The 26,855-nt window shown below is 32.3% G+C and overlaps 1 protein-coding gene across 1 annotated transcript; it reads left to right on the forward strand.

The window, feature by feature from the left end:
* The first annotated feature begins 494 nt into the window (after window positions 1-494).
* On the forward strand, window positions 495-21,358 carry LOC149575592 (laccase-11-like). The gene is made up of 8 exons (XM_089816052.1): window positions 495-579; window positions 690-788; window positions 16,060-16,133; window positions 16,310-16,461; window positions 17,507-17,751; window positions 17,896-18,021; window positions 19,413-20,345; window positions 21,228-21,358. The coding sequence occupies exons 1-8, from the start codon at window positions 495-497 to the stop codon at window positions 21,356-21,358; spliced, it is 1,845 nt and encodes a 614-aa protein (XP_089672178.1).
* The last annotated feature ends 5,497 nt before the right edge of the window (window positions 21,359-26,855 follow it).

Raw genomic sequence — 26,855 nt, forward strand, 5'->3', positions numbered from 1 at the left:
ATTAATTGATCCTGGGCATTCAAGATTGGATTTGTTGTTTTAATCATGCATTCAAGAAAAAATTGATTTTAATCCATGGCATTCAAGAGTGTATTTTGAGCAACATTCATTCAATGAAAAATGTGTTTAACCATTCAAGTTCATTCCATGAATAACCTAAAAAACATGATTAAGTTTGTTGCTCCAACCTGCAATAAGACAAAAAAAGAAAATTGATTAGTCACCCAAAATCTTTCAAAATAAAAGCTTAACTATGGGAATTTTTTTAAAACTTTTTTTACTATTTTTTCTACGCATAAAAATGTTTAGAATGGTCTAAATCCTACAGAACCACTAAAAGTGCAATAGAGACAAGCGAAGATGACAGTTCATCAGGCGTAGATGCCAAACTACGAAAATGCTGATCTGCGAAGATGCTAATCTACGAAGACACCAAAACTCGTAGACGACAGTCTGATGAAGAAGGCAGCTGGCGTGGTCGAAGATGACAGTTGATGGATTGCGGCAGCGAAGATGACAGTTTGACTGCTGGCGGTGGTAGAGACGACAGTTTGATGGCTGGTGGTAGCAGAGACGATAGTTTGTGTTTTGAATAAGAAAATCAGCCAGGTGGAAATGATGGTTAGAGGCGGAGACGATGATAAAAGCCAGGCGAAGATGCTGAAACTCAGAGAAGCTAATTTGCGCAGACGACAAAATTCACTTCGAAGACGAAAGTTTAGGATTCAAAGATGACAGTCATCCAGTCGAAGACGCTGATTTGCGAAGACGACACTGCGCAGAATTGGGTTTAAAACACGCAGATTTTCTTCAAAAAAATTTTTAGAATTTGATTTTTGAAGCTTTGTTTTTTCTCCCTAATGCTTCCTTTAACCTGCAAGAACAAGATTAAACCCTACAACTCACTCAAACGACAAGAAACATTAGATTATTAGCAAAAAACAATATATAGATAGAAATAGATAATTAAATGACCCATAGTGGGGTCCCACCGGGCATGCCAAAATGTATATGAGAAATACGTTAGCAAGTAATACTAATCTATTAAAAAACAAAAGCATTAACTAGCATATAAACCATAACATAAATGAGAGAATAAAGAGGAAACCCCAATTAAAAATGTGAGCCAAATGAATGGACTCTCCCAATAGGATTTAGCTTCTTGCTTGGTAGATGAGTCTAAAGATTGGGATGTATGCTCAAGGTTCTCAAAAACTAACTTCAATGGAGATGGAAAATGACAAATTGGTAGCTTTGTGAGCTCTCAATTTGGCATCATAAGGGTATGGTTGATGGCTTTTGGCTCTCAAAAGGGCATTATAACTTTAGCTCCAAGATTGTGATGAAATGGCTTGGGAGGGGATTCAATTTATAGGCTAAGGGCTTGAGCAATGGAGGGATAATATGCAAGGAGAGATGAAAACTTAAGGAGGGCTAGGATGCATTCAAAGGGGAGCACATGGATTGTGCTTGTTTAGCACCAATCAGTGAGTGACACATGTCACAGGGTGAGTGGATGGAGCAAAGGGGATGGATGAGTCACCAAAGGAGGCTCAAGGGATAATATCTTCATAAAGACCCTTCATTATGGCTTGTAAGAGCTTGTAAGAGTCTTTATGGCTTTTGTAAGAGCATTCATTGTTGGGTGGTTGGGATATTTTGGAGGGAGTTGAGATTGTTGACTTTCCTTGGCTTAGGAAAGTCTTAAGCTTGCTTAGGGAATGTGACAACATTAAGAGGTGGATTAGGCTTAGGTTTAGGATTCGATTAGGGATGTTAGAGATTTGCAAGTGGATGGCATTCATGAGGGTTGGTGAGTTAGTGGCTAAGCTTGGTTAGTATGGGTGGATGGGGTGGATTAGGCTAAAAAGGAGATTTCGAAATAGTTTAGGGGTTATTAGATTTGAGGGCTTTATAGATTTATTTAATAAATGAGGATTTTGGAATTAGATAGAAGAATAGGATTAATTGATAAATAATAGGTTATTTGATTTATCAATTAGGACTATAGATAATTAATTAAATTAATCATCTAGGGGATGGCAAAGGATTAATTAAATAAGAATTTAATGAATGATGCCTTTAGAGATAACTAAATAGGATTACCAAAGCGGTGTAATCAAATTTAGGTGTCTACAGACATAGCCTAGGGATTGGATGGACCACATTAAATCTTGGTGTCTTGTGTTCTTTTCTACATGATCTATTATTTTCTATTATTGGTTATATTTGCATGTAATTTTTATTTTCGTCTATGGTTAACTCATAACAAGTGGTATTAGAGTGAGGTTATTTTTTAGTTATCCTCTGTAGGAAAGTCTCATGGTTGAGTGGCAGTCTCATGGTTGAGTGGGAGTGATGGTAGACTAGGGTAAGCTGAGGGCTAACAAGTTTAATGGGCATAACTTTCAGTTATGAAAGATGCAAATGGAAGACTATCTTTATCATAAGGATTTAAGGAAGCTGTTGGAAGGTAAAACCAAGAATCAGAGATCTATGTCAAATGACGACTAAGATCTTTTGGACAGAAAGGCACTTGGAAGCATTCAATTATGCTTGGCACCATCAGTGGCATTTAATATTACAAAAGTAAAGATGACAAAAGAATTAATGCAAACCCTAGTGAAATTATATGAAAAGCCCTTCACTACAAAAAATATATTTCTCATGAAGCATTTATTCAATATGAAAATGGTAGAAGGTGGATCTATTGTGGATCATTGAAATGAGTTTAATACTATTAATAGTCAGTTATATTTTGTGAGTATCAATTTTGATGAAGAAATTAGGACTCTCTTGATTTTGTGTTCTTTGCCTGAAAACTAGAATGGCTTAGTAATGGCTGTGAGTAATTCTATTCCTGGATCTAGTACCCTAAAATACGATGATGTGATCGATGTTATTTTGAGTGAGGAAACTCATAGGAAATCCTTAGGTGGATCTATATCTGAAAGTACTTTGAATGCACAAAGTTGAGGCATAATGACTAAGAGATGAAGTAATTCCAAAAATTGTGAAAAATCAAGAGGAAAGTCAAAGAGAAGGTCTCAATCAAGAGGATTGAACAACTGCTGGTACTGTGGGAAACCAAGGCATAAAAAGAAAGATTGTTGGACTCAAAAGAAAAATGAAAGAGATAAACTAGATGGAGACAAGAAGGAAAATCTGGTAAGTAACAAATTTGAAGAGGATGCTTTGCTTCTATCTTTAGAAAGTGTTGATGATTCATAGGTTTTAGATTTTGGTGCTTCATTTCATGCTACACCTCATAGAGGTTATTTCATTGATTATGTCCAAGAGAATTTTAGGCTTGTTTATTTGGGGGATAATAAACCTTGTTAGATTTTTGGAAAGGAAAAAGTTAAGATTACATTGCAAAATAGAAATCATTGGCTACTACATGAGGTAAGACATGTTTCAAAGCTGAGTACAAATTTAATTTTAGTAGGGCAACTCGGTGATGAGGGTTGTGTAGTTATTTTTCATGATAAAAATTGAAAGTTTTCAAAAGGTTCCCTTGTGGTAGCAAAAGGTGTGAAAGTAGGCACGTTATATCTTTGTACAAGTCATATTATTCCTTCTACTTTAATTGTTTCAGAGAAAAATGAATGTTTAGGAACAATTGCTGCAGTTGAGCAAGGAGAACAAATAGCTGTTGTAGATTCTTATATAGCATTGTGGCACTACAGACTTGGGCACATGAGTGAGAAAGGTATGAAAGTACTTCATTTAAAGAAAGTTTTACTAGGTCTAAAATGTGTTAATATGGATTTTTGTGAAAGTTGTGTGTATGGAAAACAAAAGAGAGTGAGTTTTGTGAAGATTGGGAAGGAAAATAAAAGAGAGAAATTAGATCTTGTGCATATAGATGTATGGGGACTGGCTTAGGTATCTTCCCTTGATTTCTCTCATTATTACATTACATTTATTGATGATGCAACTAGAAAAGTATGGGTTTATTTCCTTATATAGAAATTTAATGTATTTCAGACTTTTGAGAAATGGAAATGCTTGGTTGAAAATGAGATTGGCAAGAAATTAAAATGTCTTAGATCTGATAATGGTGGTGAGTATTGTAGTCATGAATTTGAAGATCATTGCTCCACTAATGGTATTCGTAGACATAAAACTATTCCAAGGACTCCATAGGAAAATAAAGTGGTTGAATGCATGAAAATAAAGTGGCTAAATGCACGAACAAGACTATAATGGAGTGTGCAAGGAGCATGAGGTTGCATGTTGGGTTGCCCTTACACATGTGGGAAGAGGTTATCAATAGTACTATATATTTGGTTAATAGAGGTCCCTCTACTCCTTTGGGTTGTGGTATTCTAGAGGAAGCATGGACTAGTAAGAAGGCGAGTTATTCTTTTCTCAAAACCTTCGATTGTGAAGTATTTTCTCATATAGATTCTGAAAATACAACTAAGTTGGAAGCTAAGTCAAAAAAAAGTGTATTTTTTGGATATGACATTAATGAATTTGGTTATAGGCTTTGAAATTTTGAAAATCATAAAATTGTAGGAAGCAAGGATGTCATATTCAATGAGAAAGTGTTGTACAAAGATCTATTGTAGCAACATGAGAAGAAAGAAGATGATTATGTAGTGTTGGATGATACTCCAAAAGATGATGTTCTAGCCATTTCTCATGATGTGCAACAATCGTAACAACAAATACAACACACACTAGTGAATGTTAGACAATCAACAAGGCTAATTAGACCTCCACAAAGATTTTCTCCCTCTTTGTATTCTATTTTACTAATTGATGCTAGTGAACCTAAATGTTATGATGAAGCTATGAAGGTAGATACTAAGATTCAATGGGAGTCTACAATGAAAGATAAAATGCACTCTTTGCTGAAAAATAAGTCATGGGATTTATGCAAGTTGCTTGCAGGTAAAAGGGTTTTATAGAATAAGTGGGTTTGTATAGGTTAAAAGAAGAGGATGGAGGTAAGCAAAGATTTAAAGCTAGGTTAGTTGTAAAAGGATTTGCACAGGAAAAGGGTTTTGATTTTGATGAGATATTTTCTCCTATTATTAAAATGACTTCTATCCATACTATTTTAAGTATTGTGGCTACTGAAGATTTGCATTTGGAGTAGCTTGATGTTAAAACAACCTTTCTTCATGGTGATTTGGATGAAGAGATATATATGGCTCAGCCATAGGGATTTGAGGTCAAAGGTAAGGATAACTTAGTGTGCAGATTGAAGAAAGGTTTATATGGCTTGAAGAAGGCACCTTAGCAATGGTATTTGAAGTTTAACAATTTTATACATGAGCATGTATATAGTAGATGTCATTCAGATCATTGTGTTTATTTTAAGAGGTTGGGTGATGACAACTACATTATTTTATGTTTATATGTTGATGATATGCTTGTAGATGAGTCTAACATGGATCATATTAAGGGGCTAAAATGCCAGTTAGCACATTCATTTGATATGAAATATTTGGAGGTAGCAAAATAAATCCTTGATATGAAGATTTGTAGAGATAAGAAAAATAGGAAATTGATGCTATCTCAGGTTGATTATGTTGAGAAGGTGCTACAATGTTTCTCTATGGAGAATGCTAAAGCTGTTAGCACATCTTTACCTAGTCATTTGAAGTTGAATAAGGAGATGTGTCCCAAGACATGAGAATAGAAAGATAAGATGCCCAAGGTACTCTATGCTTCAGTTTTAGGAAGCTTGATGTATGCTATGGTATGTACAAGACTAGATATTGAACATGTAATGGGAGTCATTAGAAAGTATATGAGTCATCCAAGAATTGCACATTGGAATGTAGTCAAATGGATTCTCATATATTTGAGAGTAACATCTAGTAAGTGTTTACACTTTGGGGGCTCTACTATTGATTTACAGGGTTGTGTTGACTCAGATTTGGTAGGGGATATTGATACTAGGTGAAGTACTACAGGTTATGTATTTACTATTGGTGAGGTAGCTGTGAGTTGGGTTTCTAGGTTACAAAAGGTTAATGCTTTATCCACTACAGAGGTAGAGTATGTTGCTGCTACAAAGGTAGCCAAGGAGATGATATGGATTCATTTCTTCTTGGAAGAATTGGGACACCCTCAGAGGGATAATTATTTGTTTACAGAAAGCTAAAGTTTCATTCACCTTGCCAAGAATTCAGCTTTGCATTCAAAGACAAAACATATTCAGTTGTGGTACCATTTCATTTGGTTAGTTTTGGATGATGGTCAATTAAAGCTGGATAAGATACATACAGTTGATAATACAATGGATATGTTTACAAAGGTAGGGACAGGGGAGAAGTTGAATTCCTCTTCAGCTTTAGTTGGTCTTCTAGACTGAACATGAATAAACAAACAGTAGTGTTTAGGGTAGTTTAATCCAGTGGGAGCCTCATGTGGTAGCGGTATTGCTATAGGATCAATCTCCAAGTGGAAGATTGTTTTCTAGTGTGGAGTCTGATTAATCCCCAAGTGGGAGATTGTTAGTTTATGGTGACTGATCAAGTAAGTACTGTACACACTTTATAAATTCTTTGGGGTTTGGGGCATTGTCCTAAATTTTTTTTTTGGACCGTGGATGACATTGTGGCTAAAATATGGCTAACATATGACTAACATGTTGTAACCATAAAGTAACATAAAATTACTTGTATAAAAGGGCTTACGGTTAGGCATTTTTCATTATGTGTGATGCAAAAATTGGTTGTTGCAATGGTATTGAGCTGTAAGGGATTACAGATTGTAATTAGGTTGTAATCACTAGATTGTAATAATATTGGACTTGCTGTTTGGTGGACATAGCCTAGAGATTGGGTGAACCACGTTAAATCTTGGTATTTTGTGTTCTTTTCTGTGTGATCTATTAATTTATGCTATTGGTTATATTTGCATGCAATTGTTATTTTTGTCTATGGTTAAATCATAACACAAACTTCAACCATCCAATGTCACAATCTTAAGAACTCAAGTTTCCCTAGCTCAATCAAGCATTCTTTTAATCATGCAACTTTGCAGTAATCTCAACCATTCATTTTGTCATGATGAACTAGGGGATAAGAGCTTTTGACTTGTCAAATACTACTATTGTGTCAATAGGATTTTGAACATCTTCAAAATAATCATGCATCTGTGTGATGATTTGGGTCATTAATCTTTGTGATTATACAAGTCAAATATGATAGTTTAAGAGGAAAGTGAGGATACATAATTTATTCAAGTTGGATGATAAGGCTAATGGTGCAACAAAATAAAAATCTTGACCATCCACTTGTTCAACAATATATAATTTTTAATAGAGGAAGTAGTTTAGATGCCTTAACTAAGAAAATCAACATGATAATTGTTGGGTTGGTAAAATATATGTCTTAAAAGTCTTCAATTAGAGACTTGAAAACAAAAGGACTATTTAACACATTTCAAATAAAATTGGTAGTGCACTAGGGTAAGATCTCTTGGGCATAGTGTGTACCAAGTGCCTAGGCTAGGAGGACCAAAAATGACAACAAAAGGGTTTGATCACTTGTGCGACTAAAAAAACATGGGTTATATAACTTATATGAGTAGGGACTTCCCATGGGAGGTCAACATAAAAATAGAATGCAGAGATTGAATTAATGAAATGAAGTGTAATGTCCACATTATTAGGGTTAGTTTGGGACAAGTAATACCTATAAAATAATGGTTAAATTCATAAAAACTTAACAAAACTAACTATATTATTCTACCCTCTAATTTAACCCCAATCTTAAGGAAGTCTCTAGAAAGGGCTTCCTAGCACATAGCTACATCATTGTCTTCTTGGATGAGCATCCTCTATCCAAGGCTACTCACACATGCATATGTTGACAACATCCAAATATTCTGGCACATCGATTATTAGCCATGGAAGACAATGGAGATCTTAATATCTCCACGCTCCATGCTTCGATATCAATTCTCAACCATGACGGACAATGTAGATCTTAATATCTCACATGCTCTATGCTTTGAGTTCATATTGATTTTCGACCATGGTGGACAATGGAGATTTTAATATCTCACATGCTCCATGCTTCGGGTCTCATTAATATCCATGGTGCTAACCTCATAGGTTAACACAATATTATCCACAAGTATGATTCATTAATATAAACAAATTCATATATATAATTAAACAAATATAATCCATAAACATACCTTTATTACCTTCTTTTCTTGGTCCATGTGGCTCTATCTTTAGTTGGCCCTTCAATGAATTATTCCTTGTAGAATTATTTCAAATCTATATTTACTTTCTAAAATTCTTCCTTTTCTAATTATAAGGAAAAAATAAAATATATTTTTTGTTTCTTCTTTTCCAAGAGTCACAACCTTTCATAATACAAATCCTTTGAAAATTCATAACACTTCATAGTTATAATCCCTTCGAAAAGTCACAACACTTCATAAATAATATCCTTTGGAAAAAGTTTCAATACTTTAGAGTCACAACTATTCATAATTATGACCCTTTCAAAGGTTCACATCCTTTCAATATCATTGATACCTTTTATAAAGTCACTTCCTTATTTTCTTCAAATTACTTTCCTCTTCCATTTTTCCTTTTTGAACTCCTCTCTTTTCTTATTTTTTCCCTCTAAAATAAATTCTCCTCCCTTTTATATCTTAATTTTAAGGAGTCGTATCTATTTGTTAAACATCTCTTGACTTATTGAGTTAAATTTTTATTATTCTATATTATATTATTTATTTACTTACTTATTTGTGTTTATTATATTATTTATTATTAAATTCTATTTAGAAAGTTAACATACTTTCTACAATATTGTCTCTTGTATTTAATTTTATTTCTTTATTTATTCATTGAAATTTTATTATTTTTTAATAATTTAAAATATTATACTAAATATTATTTCATTAATAATATAGATTAACTATGTTGGTGTAAATAATTATTCACTATTTACACTTTACTTAAGTTTACTTAGGTCAATGCATTATTTTATTATTTATTAGTTTGACACCTAGGAGTTTGCGTACTCTTATGAGTTGTGATGTTGACAACATTGAAGTAAAAAATTCTAATTCAGCACATGGTGTCTACAACACTGGAGTTTGCATAATTAACTAAGTTTTCATGTAGACAACATAGTTATTTGCACTCCTATTTTAGCACATGGTGTCTACAACATAATTTTACGTGCTACACCTTTGTAGGCTTATCCTCTTATCATTGCACTTACTCTTGTGCTTAATGGAGGATAATCCACTTTTGGTGGACATGTGCCTTTTTGTAAGACTTATCAGTATGCTGATTTCTAGGCATTCTAGAAGCATTCCAGAGGCCTTTATATATAGAAATTCCTAATGTGTATGTACATGACATGACAAAACATTGAATGACAATAAATCAATTTTGGATATTATTATTCTGATCATACTCTTTTGGTCTATTCTTGTGCTTGTGCTTGAGTTCCTTAATCTTGGGTGATTTTTCCTTAAGGAAAATTCTTACATGGTATTAGAGCTATACCAAATTCTTACATGGTATCAACACTGAGGAAAATTCTCTTCACATAGCCATTGAAAACCAATCTTGCTTCACCTCTCTGAGGACACCTTGACCTAGATCCAAAGTATCATAGTCATTGGGAGTGTCTTGAGCCAAAGTAGACCTCACCATTGTGTCTAGAACGTCGATTCGGTAAAATTTGACTATAACTTTGTCTACCTTAGGCCATAGTCGAATTTGAGGCAATTTTTTTTACAAACCGGCACCCAAAGGCCCGATTTGCTAATTTGGTATGATCATTTCAAATCTTTGAATTTAATTTTCAGATCTACATATTTTATTATTTTAGTCTCTGCAATTTCTTTGCATTATTTTTCAGATTTGCATTATTTTCCAAAAAATTTTGGCCATCAGGCCAGTAGGAGAGAATTTTTGCAGGTGGAGATTGGAGCTTGCTAGTGCCAATCAGATATTGGCATCATATTCAAAAGGTCAAAAAACCCCAAATGAACTTTTGTTTCACCAAAATTAGACATTTGATGTGAAAATTAGAGTCATTTGATTTTTGGAGGCACAATGACGGCAATTCAGGAAAATAATTACAAAGGTGATTTTCAAACAACGATATCTCCCTCATACATACTCCTTTTTTTGAGCAATTTTTTTTGTTTGTTTTGGGGTAGAATTGCGTGATCTACACATTGGTGCAGGATGTTTGATACCTCTGTTCTTGAATTTTTTTGCAAGTTGCAAATTCCAATTTTTGCAACTTCAAATGCTTAGTATGGCTTCATCTGGACACAAAATCAAGTTTTTTTTTTTTTGAAAGTGAATAATTTTTTGTGTATTTTCTAGATTTGCAATCAGATTATAGGCTTGTGTAGATAGAAATATCACTTTCAAAAATATGTCCTTTCTTTACTTTGTATTACTTCAAAATTGTTGTGCATTATAAAGTTCTAGATTTGTACACCAAAAGGAGGTTGTAAACTAAAAATAAAAAGTCCACTAAGGTCAAATTTGAAAAAGTGGCCCATTGTAATTGCATCACCTATAAAGTTCCAAATCATACATTAGTGGGGGGTTCATTAATTTTTTTGCATTTTGGGGGGTTAATTGATTAGTACATCATGGATGAGAAAGATTTATTTACCTTGACAACACAAAACAATAAGTAGTGGAGTCAATTGGTTCTCACTTCTCTTAGTCAGCATAATGCATTACCATATGCGAAAGGACTTTCGTACAATGGTGACACTGGTTCCATCATTTTTCGTGCCCTCTTTCTACATATGGATATTGAGGTTATGGATTCACTTGATGATATGAATTCAACTAATTTATATGATATTTGGATCTATCTTTGGGAGATGTATGGAGATCCACACATTCCTCCATCCCCAAAAGATCTTTTACCTCTAATAGTAGCTACATCCTCTCTGGATGAGATCACACCTCCTGATGCTCCTATTGCTACTACAGATCTAGTTCTAGCCATAGATGCTTCTAATTTAGTGCAGCAAGAACCTCCATGTCTTCCTACTTCAACTTCATGGGATGAATTCCTTGCAAATATTGTAGAGCTATTTGCGGAGTCTCACATTAAAGATGTGGGAGAAAACATCAATGATATTTGTCTTCTCTTTGTTAAGGTGAATACTTCATCCATTGCCACAGTGATAAGTTCATGTACTTCAGCATAGCACGGTACACCTTGTCTTCTAGTTTTAGCATTAGTGGATGACTTCTTGACAAATATTTCAGGTTTATTTGTGGAGTCTGATGTAGTTGGCCAATCTCAGTTCACAGAGAAATTAATAGATTCATAGCAAAACACAATATAGATTCAAAACTCTCAATTCTTCATTCCTCCAAAACTACTTCTACATGGATCTCTAACTCCATTAAATATGTTCAACTACCACAAAAATAGGAAATTTCCAAATTTGGTAGATTTTGACAATAGGAAAAACATGTCATTTTTGGTAACTTCTAAAAAACCTCCAAAAGCAATTTCAAAGTTTCCTAAATCTACCCTTTAAACCAAAGAGGCCAATTGCCAACTAATCTCTGAAATTTAGAAAGAAATTTTGAAGGTATTACAAAGCAGAAAAAACAAAAAAACACCTAAGATATTTTAAAACTGAAATTTGGAGTTCAAGATGGAATTTCTAGCTCTCAAAAAAATAGTCAAAACGGCCCCAATAGAGCTGGCTCAGTTAGAATCCACCTCAACTATAGATTTTGAAAAAAACCCAAAAAAATCTACGAAAACCCAAATTTGAGTCAAAAGTTATGACTCTCCGAACTCCCTGCATCAGAGTCACACATAGTAGATTTGGGGGACATCTTTGATGATCTACATCTTCTCTTTGATGAGAAGAATCTTCTTTAGTTGTCACGAGGGCTCACTCTAACCCTCCTCTACGTTCTCTACATGATTAGTCTTCACAGGTTGATATGATTGTGGATTCTTATGTATAGCATTTGCAGGAGGTCTCTTTATCATTTGAGGAGATAGTTTGTTCTTTGAGGCATATTCAACATCCATCCTTGCTAAATTTGCACTTCTTCTTTTCAGTAGTGTTAGAAGGGGCGACTATCTGCATCGACACAAGGACAATTGAGTAGGTTTCAGAGGCACCATTCATCTTCGAGATTCTTTCTACACATAGGGGAAGCATCTCACCTGTACCTTTGCCATTGTTTCTTCCAAAAGGGAAGAACATTATTCAATGGCATTGGATCAGCTTCTACATTGGAGTGACTATCACTGATTGACATTCTACATTGTGGGGGACTATCTTGTCTCCTTCTTCTTCTCTTTTATGGGGGGGACTTTTTCCTCTTAGGGGTTTTTTCCTTCTCATATTTCTCTCTTGTATATACTTGATGTATGTCATAATGGGGGGGTCTTGATTACGCCATCCATCCATGCATCTTTTTTTTTCATCTCTCTTTTTGGGAGAGGGTTTTTCACATGAGGTTTTCCCTCTTTCTTCACTTTATGAGAGATTGCATTGCATTTTGTAAATGGGTACCTAACATGGCCTAGTAGCCAGGACCCATCTTACATTTTCATCTTAGCTTTGTAAGCTTAAGTGCATTCCCCTAAGTTGCACTTAAGGGGAGGGTGTTGGTGTAAATAATTATTCACTATTTATACTTTACTTAAGTTTACTTAGGTCAATGCATTATTTTATTGTTTATTAGTTTGACACCTAGGATTTTGCGTACTCTTATGAGTTGTCATGTTGACAACACTAAAGTAAGCAACTCTAATTCAACACATGGTGTCTACAACATTGGAGTTTGCATAATTAACTAAGTTGTCATATAGACAACACAATTATTCACACTCCTATTTTAGCACATGGTGTCTACAAATTTTTTTTATGTGTTGCACCTTTGTGGGCTTATCCTCTCATCATCACACTTACTCCTATGCTTAATGGAGGATAATCCACTTCTAGTGGACATGTGCCTTGTTGTAAGACTTATCAGTATGCTGAATCCTAGGCATTCTAGAAGCATTCCAGAGGCCTTTATATATAGGCACTCCTAGTGTGTATGTACATGACATGACAGAACATTGAATGACAATAAATCAATTTTGGATATTGTTATTTTGATCATACTCTTTTGGTCTATTCTTGTACTTGTGCTTGAGTTCCTTGATCTTCGGTGATTTTTCCTTAAGGAAAATTCTTACATGGTATTAGAGCTATACCAAATTCTTACAAAATAATAATAATTTCCTAGTTTTATATTTTAGTATTAGTTTTAATAAAATTTTATTATCATTATTTATGTAATAACATTGTATTATCTAATTATATAATTTACACTTTGTCTTAAAATGAGGATATGACATGAAGGCATCAATTTAGGATTTAAGCCCTACAAAAGGTTTTTTTTTTTTTTTTTTTTTTTTCCTGTAATTTAGGATATAAACCCTACAAAAGGTTTTTTTTTTTTTTTTGTTGTTGTTGTTGTTGTTGTTGTTGTGCATAATGCATACACCAAGAGAGGCACACTATTATTTGAGTTATAAAATTCACCAAGGTTGTTGAGTATCACCCATGATTATAAAGTAGGGGAATGAAATTCATGAATTCTCTATCATTAATAAAAATAACAGATAATAGTTAGGGCTATGACTGAATGGTAGACCATTATTCTTGAATGGGTCTCTTGTGTTATAGACATTATCTATACGATCTATTCATTACAACTAATAATTCCCAATAGAATTCTCCATTGTAATGAAGAATAGAGCCTATGCATTATCGATCTTCACTAAAAATAATAGATAATGGTCAAGGCTATGACTAGATGCTAGAACTTAATTTTTTTTATGGGTTTCTTGTATTATAGACATTGTCCCGATTTTTGAAAGAGCTTTGGGTAATCTCTATAATCCCTGTGTGCTTAGGTTGCCATTAAGTAGGAGAGTTTTAGTTAAAATCTAGAACGGTGATACAAACTTATATTATCTCTACCAACTTTCTATTATAGATAAGCATCATATCTATTTTCAATAATTTGTTAATATAACAAGAACTTTTTTTTTGTATGTTATTTTAAAAGTCTTTAAAATTAATATAAACATACATATATTATATATTATTAAAAATAAAATTTTAAAATTCATTATATTCTATTTTAAAAAGATTCTAAATTAATAAAAATTTATAACTAATAGAAACGTATCTAAACAAAAATAGTAACACAATACTATAAAATAATATATATTTATCATACATATAATAATTTGCTAAAAAAAAATTACCCTATCAATTCATCCAATCTAACAATCTTATACATTCAAATGTACGACCACCAAATTCTATATTTACTATTTGAAAAAAATAAAAGAACGTATATTACACATAGTCAAAGTCTAGTTTTAAATTATAAGTAAATGCCGACTGGTTCGCACGGAAGAATAAAATATATAGGCTTCCTAAACAAATATTACAGATTTTGTAAGCATTTAAAGTTTTATTACATTAGTATGATCTCATTTAGGAAACATAATATAAAATGTACCATTACAACACTCTTGCCATGCATATATTGCATTTATCTGTTTTAATAAACATATTAGGCTATAGTTTAATAAACGTTCGTTTTAGTTTAAGTAAGAATCATTTTAGGGATTAAGATTGTCTCTATTATAATATAGTATTTTTAAAAAAGTCAAATGATCAATTTGTAGAAATGTTTGATGTATTCAGTTTTTATTAATTACTCATGTTTTCATAACATGTTAAATTATGTGCTTTAAAATTTATTTTAATGAGTAATAATTTTAATTTTAATTTTTTTATTCATGGATATATTTATAGTCTATTTATCTTTATTACATGTAGATGAATGATATGCAATAGACATTTATATTATTAATAAGAAAAAAAGTTTTTATTTTAAGCAATGTTTAAATCTAATTTATAATAAATATAATAAATTAGTAAATTTTAATTAAAAATCACATCATTTAATTGTTTTAGAAAATAGTTAAGAATACAAAAGAATCTATAGATCGATCTATACACTATTTAATAAACATAAGAGAATCCATACATTGATTTATGAACTATTCAATAAAACACTCATTCATAAGATTCCTTCTATAGCATAACAGTTACAAAAATGAAGAATCAAAACAATAAAAAATCAATGTGCATATTAAGTAAACCATTATTCTATCTTTATGAACTCCCTATACATACAATACATGTAATAGTCCAGTAAAAATCTTTCAAAAATTATATAGAATATTTTATTGATTTGAGCTAAAATGTTTTAAAGAAACATTCAACTTTAAGGAATATTGACATTTTCATCAATAAAATTTTATTTATTTATAAATGACAATGATTGTTATGTTAGTGATATATTAAGACTATATGATATATGAACTTCTATATGTTTAGAGTTCACATTAGAAATAAACCACATCTAATTTAATTATGAACTTATTTTTTTCTTACAATTCCTAGACCTCAATTAAAATTGAAAAATTAACAATGATTTTTACCACTATTAAATTTGTATCTAGAGACCTTTATTAAATATTATTTAAGAATAAATTTACTTCATTTTAATATTAGATTAAAAAAATCTTAAACTAATAGTCACATGTTAAACTTTTTTAGCAACAATTTCTACAATTGATAGCCTCATAAATAATAAATAATAATAATACATTTTACTATCATCTTAAATAATATTTTAACATAAAATAATGAAATCAAACACATTAAATTCATACTTGTTTGTAAAAATTAATTTTATTTTTAAAATAAAATAAAATTCTAATTTATACTTTTCCTGAATAAAAAATTAGATAACAAAATTCCAAATGAAGATACCAATTGAATTAAGCAGCTAGTAAAATAGGGTGACGCAATGTTGGTCATCTTTACTGTCTTATTTTCAGTCTCTAGATGCCCCTCCAATTTCAAAAGGCCAAAAAAATGGCATAATACAGCAATATAAATAGAAAAACCAGTTTGCAAATTAGATAACCAAAGTTGATCTGTTCCATTGAAAGATGGGATTGTTTGTAGTTGGAGTTCTGCTATGCCTTACTTCTATAACACCATGGCTTGCTTTGGGAGCACTAGTCCAATACAATTTCACTGTGAGTTTCAATTCTCTTTCCACATTTCATGCTGTTTATCTCCTTCACTATGGATTGTATATGAATAAGAAGATTGCTACTATTATCAACTTAGATTAATGGTGTAGTGTGGACAAATTAATTATCTTCCTAGACATTTGAGTTGGGTTTTTATTATTATATTTATTGCGTTGCAGGTTGGAACTATGAAGGTGACTAAACTGTGCAAGGAACAAGAGATTGTGTGTGTGAATGGACAGTTTCCTGGTCCTACCATATATGCTCGTGAGGGTGACAACGTTGTTATTCATGTCAAAAATGATGCACCTTACAATATCAGCCTTCACTGGTATATAGCTAGATCATATGTTTTATCAAAATGGATTTTTAGTTAGAAATTTTTTAATTTACTTATGTTCATTGTAAGTATGATATAATATTGTCTATATGAAGAATCAGGAGCCTTACAATGTTAGTATCCATGGGTATATAAATCTCTTTCTTATAATCAAAATATTATCATTTGAACATTTATGACTGTGAAACTGTTATCAAATTATTTCTTGTGTTTATTTTCACTTTTTGTTCGTAGACAACGTATGCATAGTTTAAAGACATAAGTTTTTCACAATCTATCATATAGTGACCTGTTGTTTCTCGTTTGAATTTTTGCATCAACATTTCTGATCACAACATTCTGTGATCTATCACCACGATGAAAAGAGAGCCCAATTAAGAAACGATGATCACAGTAGAAACATTGATCTATCACCACGATGAAAAGAGAGTTCAAGAAGAAATGATAGATCACAGTAGAAACATTGATGCAAAAATTCAAATACAATTAATTCCCAAAACAATAGCTCACTACATACATAGTTCTTATCCTTATTTTGTGACACTTTATTTGTTACCCATTATATGACAAATATACATACCATTATATAAGAAATACACATACTCATGCCTTGCTAATTAGATTGTATGTTTGATAAAAAATAATAATTTTAATTAAAAAAATTTAAATTCACTTATACTAATGCTTTTTGATTTCTGGATCTGATCGTGTATAGTTTTTTTACATCAATGTTTCGGACATACTACATGATCCATCATTAGATGCTAGAGAGAAAAAGAACATGATCCATGTTCTTTTTCTCTCTAGCATTCTGATGATGGATCATGTAGTATATGTTCCTTTTCTCTCTAGCATCTTGATGATGGATCATGTAGTATGTCCGAAACGTTGATGTAAAAAAACCATACACAATCAAATCCAGAAATCAAAAAGCATTACTATAGATTGTGGAAATCTAATAGATTTCACTTATACTGATTAATTTTAATAAAAAAGATAAAGATCTTCAATTTTTTTAATGTTTTGATCGTTGCAGGCATGGAATAAAACAATTCCAAACTGGGTGGGCTGATGGGCCAGCCTACATTACACAATGCCCCCTTATTCCAGGGACTAATTATACTTACAATTTTACAATAATAGAACAGAGAGGAACACTGTGGTGGCATGCACACATAACGTTTCTTAGAGCTACAGTTTATGGAGCTTTGATTATTTATCCTCGTTATCGACACCATTATCCATTTCCCCGGCCTGCTAATGAGTTCCACATGATTTTAGGTAACTTCTAAATAAATTCCCTTTTTCTCTCTTTAAGGTCTACAAAATGAAGCTAAATTGTTTTGGGCGTTGATTGGGTTATAATGGGAAGAATGCCCGAGTAGAAACTCATTTTATTTTTATTTTGGGTCTTTTGATTTGCAGGTGAATGGTGGAATGCAAATGTTGAAGATGTGTTAGCAGAGTTCGTTCAAACAGGGTTGCCAAATACTTCAGATGCATATACCATCAATGGCCATCCAGGAAACTTATACCCATGCTCTGCAAATGGTTGGTGATCACCATTCTTATTTCAAGGATAGATTTAATGATTTGAATGTGATGTTATGAATTGATCAATTATTTCTTAGTATATATATATATATATATATATAATTTGAATGTGATTTTATGAATTGATCAATTATTTCTTAGTATATATAATATCTGATTTCAATTGACTAAGTTTTGTTTTGTATTAATGTTTGAAATCACATTTTGACATTGGTTCATTTATCATAATAGAGAGTTGAATGATTATAAAATGTGATCCAAAATTTGTATATCAACTGAGTAAGCTTCGGTTTGTATCATATTTTGAAATTCATCCATCATTAAAGTTAAGAATTGAAAGATTATAAAATGTGATTTGAAAATTGTTGATGCATAACAAAATTTAAATAACAATTAGATAAGTTTTATTTTCTATCAACATTTTAGATCACACTCTGATATATAACCATCATTCGATTATAGAGCTCAAGACTTACAAAACATTATTCAAGATTTGTTGATGCAAAGTAGAACTTACACATTAACTGGGTAAGCTTTGTTTAGTATCAACATTTCAGATTACAATCTGATATTCATCCATCAGCTGAATAAAGAGTTGAAAGATTAGAAAATATGATCTGCAAATTGTGATGCAAAACAAAACTTACGCAATGATCCCGTAAGCTTTGGTTCGTATCAACTTTTCAAATCACATTTTGATATTCATCCATCATCAGCATAATGAGTTGGTTGATCTGAAAGTTGAATGCAAAACAAAACTTATACAACAATTGAATAAGCTTTGTTTTGTAATTACATTTCCCAAGTTCCCAACACACTCTGATATTCATCCATCATCAAAATAAAGAATTGAAGGGTCACAAAATATGATAAAAAATTGTTGATGCTAAAAAAGCGCTTCAGCACAACATTTTCAATCACAATCTGATATCCATTCATCATTAGAATAAAGAATTGAAGAATTACAAAAGGCAATCCGAAGTGAAACATTGATGCAAAGTAAAACCTGACTTCACAACAACTGGATAAGTTTTGTTTTGTATCAATAGTTCAAATTACATTATAGAATATGATTTGAAACATAGATACCAAACAAAACTTACACAGTTGAATCATACATAGATTATCATAAAAGTAAAAATTGATGTCTCATCTAGAAATCATATACAAATTATTATGAACAGGATCAGAGAATCTGATGTCTCATCTAGAAATCATATACAAATTATTATGAACAGGATCAGAGAATCTCATGTCTCATCTAGAAATCATATACAATCTATTATGAACAGGATCAGAAAATCTGATGTCTCATCTAGAAATCATATACAATCTATTATGAACCATGTAAATTTGATGTCTGTTTCTCACATGTTATGTAATTGCAGATACATTTCGCATTTTGGTGGAGAGGGGGAAAACATATCTGCTACGAATCATCAATGCTGCTCTGAACGAACCACTGTTCTTCAAGATTGCAAAACACAAGCTGACAGTTGTAGCAGTGGATGCATGCTACACAAAACCATATGATACCCATGAAATAGTAATATATCCAGGCCAGACAACAGACGTCCTAATCACAGCCGCCAAAAGGAGAGGAGGATCATACTACATGGCAGCACGTGCATATGAAAGTGGAGTAGCAACCATCAACAATTCCACCACAAGAGCAATCATGGAATACAAGAACAACAATTGCAATGAAACAGCCCTACCCAAAATGCCCCACCTTCCTCCATACAATGACACACCTGCTGTTGTGAAATTCAACACAGAGATCAGAAGCTTGTTTCCATGTGTGCCTCAAACAGTAGATCAAGAAATGTTAATAACAGCTGGATTGGGCTTCAAAATCTGCCCAACGGGCACCTGCCAATTGCTCAATGGCTCAAGAATTGTCGGAAGCTTCAATAACATGTCTTTTGTTAGGCCACATATTGCTCTTCTTCAGGCCCATTTTTTTGGGATGAATGATGTTTTCACAACAGATTTCCCGGACAACCCCCCTTTGGCATTCAATTACACTGCCTCAGTTCAAGGACCGGATTTTATGTTCCCGGACATTGGGACCAAGGTGAAAGTTCTTGAATTCAATAGTAATGTTCAGATTGTCTTTCAGGGCACCAGTGTTCTTACCGCTGAAAGCCATCCTATACACATTCATGGATTTGATTTTTATATTGTGGGGCAAGGATTTGGTAACTACGATCCTCAAATAGATCCTGGGAATTTCAACTTGGTAGATCCTCCCCTGCGCAACACCATTGGACTTCCTACTGGTGGGTGGGCAGCCATCAGATTCAGAGCGGACAATTCAGGTAAACCAATGTTTAAGATAGCAGGCTGATAATATTTATTTTCTCATTAATGTTTCCAATCATATTTTGCATTCTTAAACTTTTTCATTCTGATGATAAATCATGTAGTATGATTAAAACATTGATGTTGAAAAAATTGATGCACAATAGTTAAGATAGTAGTTTCTACAAAGTCATCAGATTCAAAGAAAACAATTCAGGTAATCTAATATTAATAGATTTGTATAATCTTGACAATGTTAATATGTTTTTGGGATATCATTTTTTTCAATATCAATGTTTCGGATCATATTTTGCATGCTTGAACTCTCCTATTCGGATGATAAATCATCTAGTATGATCTGTAATGTTGATATTGCAAAAATTGATGCACAGTGGTTAAGATAACAGGTTTGTACAATATTGACTATGTTAATATGTCTCTAGGAACAATCTTATATCAATGTTTCCTATCATATCATGTTAGCATTCTTGAACTCTTTTATTCTGATGATGAATCATAGAATATGATCTGAAACATTGTTCTAAAAATTGATGCACAATAGTTCCAACATTTACTCCCATTCACAGTATAAAATTATTCCGCATGATTTGGAAAATGGTGCATTTTAGAAGGAAAACATGGATTTTAAGAAGTTTTCAGAATAGAAAATCATTTTGCAGAGAAACCATGGAGTTTTTCCTCATTTTTCCAATTGCAATTCACTGAATCTACAATTTTTTTGAATTTTCTACGTTTTAAGGTAGATTTAAAACAAAATATTAAGACCAAAATTTTCAATCACATTTGTTTTAAGTTTCTCAGCTTTCTTGTACATCAAAGAATGTGATGTCAAACGTTGATTTAATTTAACTAATATTCCATTGTAATTTTATGAACAGGAGTATGGTTTGTACATTGCCATTTCGAAGTTCATTCAGAGTTTGGATTCAACATGGCATTTCTTGTGAAGAATGGACCAGAGAAGTCACACAAAGTACATCCCCCTCCTCCTGATCTACCACAGTGCTGAATCAACTTTTCTTCATTTTGTATATGACATAGAAGTGCAGAAATGTTTTCATCAATAAATCTTGTTCTACCGTTATAATTACTTTATTTTCTTCTAGTTTATTCTATGAGAGTAAAACATGATCCTATTTAGCATGTCTTATTTGTAATGAGCGCTGCTCAGCAGCGAAGTTCTTGCCAATGACTGGCGGAACAGTTTGGGTTTTGTGTAATTTATTTTGGTATGAAGATTAGAGTTGAAGCAATTTGGAAACTATGCTTTTTGAAATTGGTAGTTCTGGGTAATTTAATTAAAAAGAGGGTACAAAGCTTATAAGGATGGTTGGTTCTTCAACAAAAAGTTCTTTTATAACGTGTTATATTTTTAAATGTTCATGCATTTTTTAATAAGTTTAATAAAATATGTAAAAGATGCTGTTATCTTCTTTACAAATTGTATCATTGACTAAATTTCTATTTTAAAAAAAAATTTCAGCATTTTTTCTGATCGAGAACAACAAAATTTTTGAAAAACTTTTGCTGTGTTTTCATGAATCTGGAAAAAATCATATTTGACTTTTTCCTTTTTGTTGTATTTGATACATTTTGTATGGAGATTAACCAGTCCCTTATTATAATAATGTCCAAAAAATCAAAATACATAACTTTATAGACAAGCTATCATTGTTTCTTGCTTTCCGAATAAAACCAATGTTTTGCACATATGATTGGTGTCATTTGACTCAATCACTTCATAGACTGTCATTTGACTCAATCGCTTCATACACCACTGTATCAAGAAGCCTCCAAAACAGAATCTAAATACATTAGATACTTATTGAACCTTTGAACCTTTTTTTATTTCTGCAACGCTCTATCAGGCAAGGCTGCTCTTTATCACCTTTTCTTTTTATTATAGTGGCTACATGCTACAAAACTATAATCAGATGAATATGATAAAAGGAATCTCTATTACTAAAAATGCAGTTGTGTTAAATTCATTCACACTTTGCTGATGATACAAGCTGACCCTGTTCCCCGTTGGGTCCATAACAATTGGAAACAAATTAAATATGGACAAATCACAAGATACTTAGGCATTCCCTTGGCATTGGTGAGAGTTTATCTGGAGCTGGTTCTTATAAGCTGAAAAATAAATTGTTTAATTGGGGGAACACACTTTTTTCGGAAAAAAATTATGTGGCTAAGATTTACTTTTCATGGTTATTATTCATCATGTTGGATGTCTTCTAATAAAGGTTTTGAAGATCTCAATAAAATCATTTGTCAATTCTTATGGTCTATTGAGAAGGGAAAAAGGGCTCATACCAATCTCTTGGCTACATTATATTCAACCTAAAGATATATGTGGTTTAGGTTTATTGGATCCAAAAATGCTACTAAATTGATTGATATTTTGATCTAAAATAGAATTACTAGTCCTACTATAAAATATAAGTAGCAAGATGTGGCATGGTTGGATGAAATTATTCTTGCTCCATTTTATCAAGTTAAAGCTTGGTTTCCTCTATAATCTATTTGGAAAGCATGTCAACAATGTTAGACAAAAAGATTCTTTACAACATGGATTTAGTTCTGGGTATACTTGTATCTGGTGGAATAAGTTGGTGCACTATCATGGACAACCACTTCTACCACTTTTCCTAGACAAACTTTTTTACTAAAAGAGGGGTAAAACTTTTATTGAATACCAAAGAAAACAAAACAACAAAAGAAACAAAGAGAACTACAGAGATTTATCCTAGTCCACAAGTTGATCCAACATCTGAGATAAATCAAGAGGAAACATCCTATGATCAGTAATGTTCCAATCCAACACATGCTCCGAGGCCCATTTAACCAAACAATCAACCGCACTGTTCCACTCATGAGGGATATGCCTAAAAGACACAAAATTCAGAGAATTGCATAATTGAGCGATCTGCTGAATAACCAGAGCCAAATGCCAATCCACATCCACAAGGTTCTATCTACTCAATAAATTCACAAACACCTGCGAGTCAGTCTCACAAATAACTCTTCTCCAACCATGTTGACAACACTATTCCATTGCAACCAAGATAGTAAGGAATTCCATGAGGTTATTTGTATGGTAACCCTTGTATATAGAAAATAGAAACTGAATATCACCAGAGCTGTCATGTCCAACTCCCCCAATACCAGTCGGTCCAAGATTTCCCTGAGAAGAACCATCAGTGTTGATTTTAAGAACTCCAGCCTCAGGAAGAGACCAATGCTCCTCACGATTAACATTTTGAGAGCACTCCCTAGATCTATTCCCAAAGCGTCTGTGGGGGAAGGGAGTGCCGCCCTAAAGAGGAAATGAAAGGCATGAGTAAATACCAATATCACTAGGATCCAAACCTCCACCAATGTCACATTTAGCTAGGAGAGTTTCATGAAGAGAACTACCAATTTTCCCCCACAGGTGCCTAAACTCAAACTGCACATCATGAAAGATCCTCCTATTTCTCTCAAGCCAAACATGCCATAAAACAAGGGAGGGGCCAATAGTCCAAGCAATCTGAAGAAAAGAAGTCTTGGAAGGGGGATGGACCAGACGGTCCTAGAACTCAGACAAGGAGGAGACATGCCAACACATGCATCCCCACACACTCCACCAGAAGTGCCAAATTTGTTTGACAAAGGGGCACTGGAAAAAAAGGTGAGAAATAGTTTGCAGCAAGGAAATTTCCTTTGCACAATTAAAAGTGAAGGTGAGGTATGCTTGACCTAGAGGTTCCAGATGAGGCGGGGGTTTTGGGGCTTTTGTTTCTACATTTGGCACTTATAAATTGCTTTGATTCTAGTTTCTAGTTTAGTATTTGTGTGCTAGGCTCTTATGGCTACGAGCGGGGTCTCCAAGAGTCTCATTCTTGCTGGAGCCTCCGGTTGTGATGGATCTTCTTCTGGGGTGAGTTCACAGGAGGAGCCATTTTATGTTAGTGAGCGCTCGAAGTTAAATAAAGTTAATGGCTGCCTTTCATGTAGTTAGGATCGACTTGTGTTGATTATCCCTCCAGAAGCAGTAATGGAAGATGTGGAATATTTGGCCTCACATTCATTGATATGCAAGTTTTTTGGTATCCAGATTTTCCTATCAGTTCTGGAAGTCTAGATTCGTCATTCGTGTTAGGTGGAAGGTGATATGGATATTATAGGGTTTACTTGCCGCAGCTTCCTTAAGAATTTTGACGCGAGGATATCCTTCCACAGATTGCCCCTATGCTTGGGAAGCCAACTGTTATAGCACATCAATCATTGGATAAAAAGGTTATTGTATTTGCCGTAGGCTCATACTATTGTAATCAGTTCAACATATTAGTGATTAATTTTTTACATCTCAACCAATTAGATCTAATTATTTTTCCTTCTATTTTTAAGTTTTGATTTTTGGATTGTTTATATATGAGTATTTTAACATCTCGATTTCTTTAAAATATTTTACTTGAACTTGATTGGCTCTTATATTTGGGGTCTTATAAGAGTGATTTTTTGGAAGCACTACTCGAAACTTTAGCATTCACTTAAAAAAATAACATTGTATGGAAATAAATAGCTTTGGGTTTGTAAATATTAATTTTATCATCAATCATTCTAGTATTTGATTAAATTTTAAATACTTTAATTTGTGAAAGATGACAATTAACTAATGTATATATTAAAATATAGTATTTATGAAAAAGGGTATAATAATAAATGAAAAGTTAAAAATATAAAATAAATAATTATATCTTTCTTCAAATACTTTGTTATTAGACTAAAATCTAGTACAATTATTTTATGATTATCTAGGGCCAAAATCTCTACATCTTAATACTATTTATTTTATAAATGTTTAGTTATCTACACTAAATTTTTTTATTAATGTATTAATATATCAGTATAGTAAAATACAATTAAGTAGTTATAATAGTATCATTGTAGTGAAATTTAGATTTTTTATATTAAAGTTTTATCTAAAATATATATTAAATTTTAATCAATTAGTAATAACATTATATTTAATATTATCAATTTTTTATTTCATTATTCTAATTAATTAAAACTATTATAATCTACGGCAAATACAAGCAACTATTATAATCTACGGCAAATACAAGCCACTACGTGGCACTTGTTTCTTATGCCCGCATTTGTGTTGAAATTGATTTAAATAATCCTTTGCCAGATTCTCTAGAAATTTGCCTAGGCTCTTCTTCTTGAATTCAAGAGCTAGACTATGAACCTAGACAATTAGCAACATACGAAATGTTGCAAAACTTCTACGTTACAATTGAACTAAATTTTAGTTTCCAACTGTTTAAAATTACAAGTAGAGTTTTTTAATCTACACATTTCCTAATTATTTGGTTGACCACATCTTCATCTCCTCATTCAACCAGTCATGTGAAGAGTTAGGATATAATTTACTTTAAGCTAATAATTTCAAATTAAGTTGTAAAGTCCTCTTTTATAAAGAGAGCTACACAAACCATTCAATAAAAAATCCTGTCTTTTTGTCTAGCAATTGTTCTCTCTTGTGTTCTGATTGATATATACATACATATGCATATACATATACATATACCATACAATGAAAAATTCTCTATATAAATACAAACCATTCAATGAATTTTTTTTTGTCCATCTCTTGTGTTCATATATATATATATGAACAAATCCAATCTTTGGGCTGTGGTATGCATTTTTTTGAATGAGTTCTTGTTGCAGATTAATCTCATTGAGTAGCATCAAATTTCTGGGGGTGCCAAACAATTGTTGCACATATTTGGTGAGATTTTGTTTTCAATGTCATTATTTGGGCTGTGATAGGTTTGACAAAGATGGGGTTTTGTTCTGCCAAGAGGGCGAGATTATAAAATATGTTGAACATAAAGATACAGTGCAATAAGGGTTTGAAGAAATCAACGATATACAAGAACAGCAAATCTATGAAACTGCAAAAGGACAAAACGAGCCGTATTAAATCCTAGAGGCATTCTCCTTGTGTATGTGAAGTGAGCATTTTCAAGACGACGTGTATAAGGGTATAGTCAATAGGAAGTTTATTTTTGACTATATACATTTTGTTTTCAATTTTAAACGATCTTTTAAAAATACATTGGAATGGTAGAAAAGAGATGGTAGGAGAAATGCTTAATGTAATAATATTTAATCACAAAATATTTTTAAAATTTAAAATTTGTTTATAAATTATAAGATATTGAATGTGGAAGGACAGATTGCAAGGGCAAATCTGAAATTGTCATTATTAATTTAGTTAACTATGATAAAGTTAATGTTGAGTGAGGTAAATATACTGTTGTAGCTATTAGAAGTTCAAAGAAAGTGTTATTTGTGAATTGATTACAATGGGAAACAAGGTAAAAGAATGTTAAAGGAGAGTGCGAGTTTAATTTATGAGATACATAATTATGAAGAAGAATTGAAGAAAGTGAAGAAAGGAAATATAGATTTAATGCATGTGAAAATAATATTTTGCAAGAAGAATTGAC

Source organism: Cupressus sempervirens, chromosome 2 (assembly GCF_028749045.1).
Source record: "Cupressus sempervirens isolate cs-2001-9-10 chromosome 2, ASM2874904v1, whole genome shotgun sequence".
Lineage (NCBI taxonomy): Eukaryota > Viridiplantae > Streptophyta > Pinopsida > Cupressales > Cupressaceae > Cupressus > Cupressus sempervirens.

Bases quoted from the DNA above. Each gene is read 5' to 3' on its own strand.
- LOC149575592 (XM_089816052.1), top strand. From the start codon at position 495: ATGGATTGCGGCAGCGAAGATGACAGTTTGACTGCTGGCGGTGGTAGA. The intron at 789-16,059 runs GTTTAAAACACG...GATTGTTTGTAG, and splicing joins ACGACACTGCGCAGAATTGG to TTGGAGTTCTGCTATGCCTT. The intron at 20,346-21,227 runs GTAAACCAATGT...TTTTATGAACAG, and splicing joins ATTCAGAGCGGACAATTCAG to GAGTATGGTTTGTACATTGC.